Source organism: Nicotiana sylvestris, chromosome 12 (genome assembly GCF_000393655.2).
Source record: "Nicotiana sylvestris chromosome 12, ASM39365v2, whole genome shotgun sequence".
NCBI lineage: Eukaryota > Viridiplantae > Streptophyta > Magnoliopsida > Solanales > Solanaceae > Nicotiana > Nicotiana sylvestris.
Genome location: NC_091068.1, coordinates 149,327,344 through 149,330,975, shown reverse-complemented (window position 1 = coordinate 149,330,975; position 3,632 = coordinate 149,327,344). Strand labels below are relative to the sequence as shown.

Below are 3,632 nucleotides of genomic sequence, written 5' to 3'. Positions count from 1 at the left end.
ATACATATTTGATATGAATATGATACATATATGATAAACAATTGACGCACATTGTGATATACATATCATTTTTTTCCATGTTCATCTTCTAATGCGGAATTTCAATTCAAACCACCTCAAAATTATACCAAATTATTCCAAAACTGAAATTTAAATTTAACATGTATCCAATCTATTCCAACAATACTCGCTCAAAAGAAAGTAAAGATTTGCTATTTTTTTGCTATAAATAACTAATTAGCTAAATATTTATAATATTTTATGAATTGGTTAATTTTTGTACTAATTTACTTATGGGTGGACACAACTTGTAATTTACCTGTATAATTTCGTTCCCAAAACAATACGAAAGGAAGCAAAGGCAAAAACCAAAGTTTTCTTTCCTTTTCGGGCGAAAATCACAGTTAAAGAAGAATTGCATAGGTAGCGAAAGGTACTGCTCATAGCTTGTAGTAGTTGGGTGTGGAAAAATTCGCGAAGAATTAAACTCAAATCTACTCCCCCACCCCCACAACATACCCTTATCTCTCTGAATTTGACAAAGATTTCTTTAAGCTTCTTCATACAGAGATTATTAGAGTTTAAATCATCGGGTTATAGAAATCTGAGAAGCATCTAAAAAATGGATCAGATATTGAACAAAGTGGGTTCCTACTGGATTGGTAAGAGAGCTAACAAGGAGCTCAATTCCGTCGGCGATGACATTAACGTATGCCCTTTCTCCTCTCATCTTTACTTTTGATTTACTTTCTCCAATTACATTTATGAACTCACCTGTTTGTTTATTCAACTATAGGGTTTTTATAGATTTTGCTATGATCTAATTTTGGGAATTCTTAATTATGTTTGTGGAACCAATTAATTTTTATCCCTTAATAGTCTGAATTTGATAAATAAGCTCCTCCTAGTTAGATGTGGATCTAGGATTTTAAGCCCCCAGTGATTTGGTTCAATGACAAAGGTAGTACAGATGTGTAGTAGGTGCACATTACGAGTTCGAACATGATGGGTAAACCAAGTATGTACTTAAAACATAGAAGGATAGAGGAGTGGGCTCATTATCGATGAAGTTGGGAACGACCGATTTCGCGATTATTTTTAATGAAAATGTAGCACCTAAGGGCGTGAGTTAGTGAAGTATACAGAGTGCATGTGAAGATTCCATTTTGCCAATTCCTTTGCAGTTTAATTATCAACAGGTACCACTATATGATATTTTGGTCCATGTCATAGCTAATCAACGTTTAAAATTTGGGTTAAATACGACTTTCATAACATGTTAGAAGAAAATTTCAAAAAGGGGAGAAATACTTCCATTGGCATATCTTTAGATCATTCACGTAGTGATGACTTCTTAATTTGGGTTCTTGCCATCTATTTCTATTAATGATCCTCCATTTTCTTTTTATACCATGGTATTTCAACTGTTATTTATTGGAAGATGGCTGTTTGACTGTAACTGGGAATGCAAAACACTTCTTCGTGGAAAATGGATTGATAACCAAGAAGTGCCCCTAGATTAGGGGTAAGGTCTGCGTACACACTACCCTCCCAGACCCCACTAGTGGGATTTTACTGGGTCGTTGTTGTTGTTGTAGACTCCCACAGATGCAGAGCAGAAAAGCTTTAATGGAGGCATAGTACTACTAGGTTTTGTCACTAACGTGCTAAAATTCAGAACTTTTTGTATGAGCAGTCTCTTCTCCCTCATGCTGTTATTCTTCAATTTTTTTTTCTTTTTTATAACTGAGATATAGTCGAGGGCTAGTGGCGCACGGTTTAGAACTTGGAGGACAATGGGATCGCCTCTCTATCCTTCTCCACTTAACTACCAGGCTTTTATATGCAGTAGGGTTTGTACCTCTTCAAGTTTTTTGTATTTCCTGTGTGGTTCCTAGACAATGTCATAGTAGACAAGTCTAGCTTTTCCTATCGCTAGTCTAAGGCTCATGCGAACTTTTTTGCCTGGTTAGCATTCGATTTTGATGAATCATTTATTGCTTATTTGCATTTCAAAGAACAATATAATTTGTTGTATAGTGTGGAAATAAAGGAACCTGCTGTGTGTCTTCTCCACCTTTATTCTTTAAACATGAGCATAAACTGGTCAGCTGAGCATCCCAATGAATGCAAGAGTGAAGCTGTTTACTATGAATGGAAGAAACAATTGGAAAACCTTTATCCTCAAGATGTTGGTAAAATCCAATCGAAACTTTTATGTTCTAATATGATTATAAGTATTATAATGTTATGATAGTTCGTCAGGAAAAAAAGAAGTAACCAAAGCCACTTAAATGTTCCCGCTGCTCTGAATATAATGACTGTAATTGATGGGGATATTCAAAAGAAATTTCCACTTTAGAAAAATCTCGATAATGTAACTGTTCTAGCATATTACTCTTCCTATGATAAAATAATACATTTTTGCTAAATTTGGAATTGCTTGGAGAACTCAGGATAAAAGCTGTTGGTTCCCATTAGTCACCTCTCTGATGGGATTTCTCTCTAATCTGGTTTTCTCAGTTTTTATGGTTTATACTGATCTTTTCCCTATCAATAATCAGTCATTGCAAAGCAGTATTGAAGGTGGAACAAAATGGCTGGTGAACAAGCTTAAAGGTTTGTGTTCTCTTTACATAACTCACATGCTCTTCCATTTTGCCCCTAGATCTTGTGTTGGTATATTCCTTATTATTATGTTCAAAATTTGCTATTTGATCCACTAGCGTCCATCGTTCATTTTCTTGAGGATTTTCTACCTATATCAAGTCATAACCTTTATCTTCCCTGGTTAATCTTGGTTTTGTAGGAAAAATGCAAAAGCCATTGCCAGATCTTTTGAAGGAGTATGATGTTCCAATAGGTATTTTCCCTCGGGATGCCACCAATTACGAGTTTAACGAAGAGACAAGGAAGCTCACTGTCTATATACCCTCTGTATGTGAAGTCGGTTACAAGGATTCATCTGTATTACGCTTCTCTACAGCTGTTACTGGATATCTGGAAAAAGGAAAGCTAGCTGACATTGAAGGAATGAAAACAAAAGTGATGATGTGGGTAAAAGTTACCGCTATCTCATCTGAAAAATCCAAGATTCATTTCACAGCTGGATTGAAGAAAACCCGGAGTAGGGAGGCTTATGAGGTCTTGAGAGATGGAGTAGCTATTGAAAAATTCTAAGTGACATAACTGGCTTTGAACCATTCTATATACTATGAGGCCAACTTGAGGGCTCAACATTGCAAATTGTGTATTATCAACACTTTGTTTGTGTTGCTGCAATTACTAGTTTTGTTCAATTTTTTTAGCTACTTGAACTTGTTTCAACTATAAAGTAACTTATGACATATTGGAATGACATCAACAAAATTTGTGAATTTGATCACTTCTCCATATGATACTATGAGGCCGTTTGGCTTAGGTGATTTAGAGTAGCTGATAAGCATTAGGTGCTGAAAAGCACTTTTAAGTGCTGAAACTGATTTAAAAAATAAGCAGTTACATTTTTGGATAAAAGTGTTGAAATTAATAATAAGCAGATGAAGAATTAGGTATACGAAGAGTTTTGTTTTAAAAAGAAGTATTTTAGGGATAGAATAATAAATATTTTGGTCAAACCTAAAGTGCTTATA

At 34.9% G+C, this 3,632-nt stretch overlaps 1 protein-coding gene across 1 annotated transcript; it reads left to right on the top strand.

The window, feature by feature from the left end:
* Positions 1–317: 317 nt before the first annotated feature.
* LOC104224889 (uncharacterized protein At5g01610-like) lies at positions 318–3,377 on the top strand. Its single transcript, XM_009776608.2, has 3 exons — positions 318–709; positions 2,565–2,619; positions 2,810–3,377. Exons 1-3 carry the CDS (start codon positions 623–625, stop codon positions 3,178–3,180), a joined length of 513 nt encoding a protein of 170 aa, XP_009774910.1. The 5' UTR covers positions 318–622; the 3' UTR covers positions 3,181–3,377.
* Positions 3,378–3,632: the final 255 nt, after the last annotated feature.

Excerpts from the sequence above, each read along its gene's own strand:
- LOC104224889 (XM_009776608.2), top strand. The coding sequence starts at position 623 with ATGGATCAGATATTGAACAAAGTGGGTTCCTACTGGATTGGTAAGAGA. Across the intron at positions 710-2,564 it reads CCGTCGGCGATGACATTAAC|TCATTGCAAAGCAGTATTGA; the intron begins GTATGCCCTTTC and ends ATCAATAATCAG. Across the intron at positions 2,620-2,809 it reads GCTGGTGAACAAGCTTAAAG|GAAAAATGCAAAAGCCATTG; the intron begins GTTTGTGTTCTC and ends TTGGTTTTGTAG.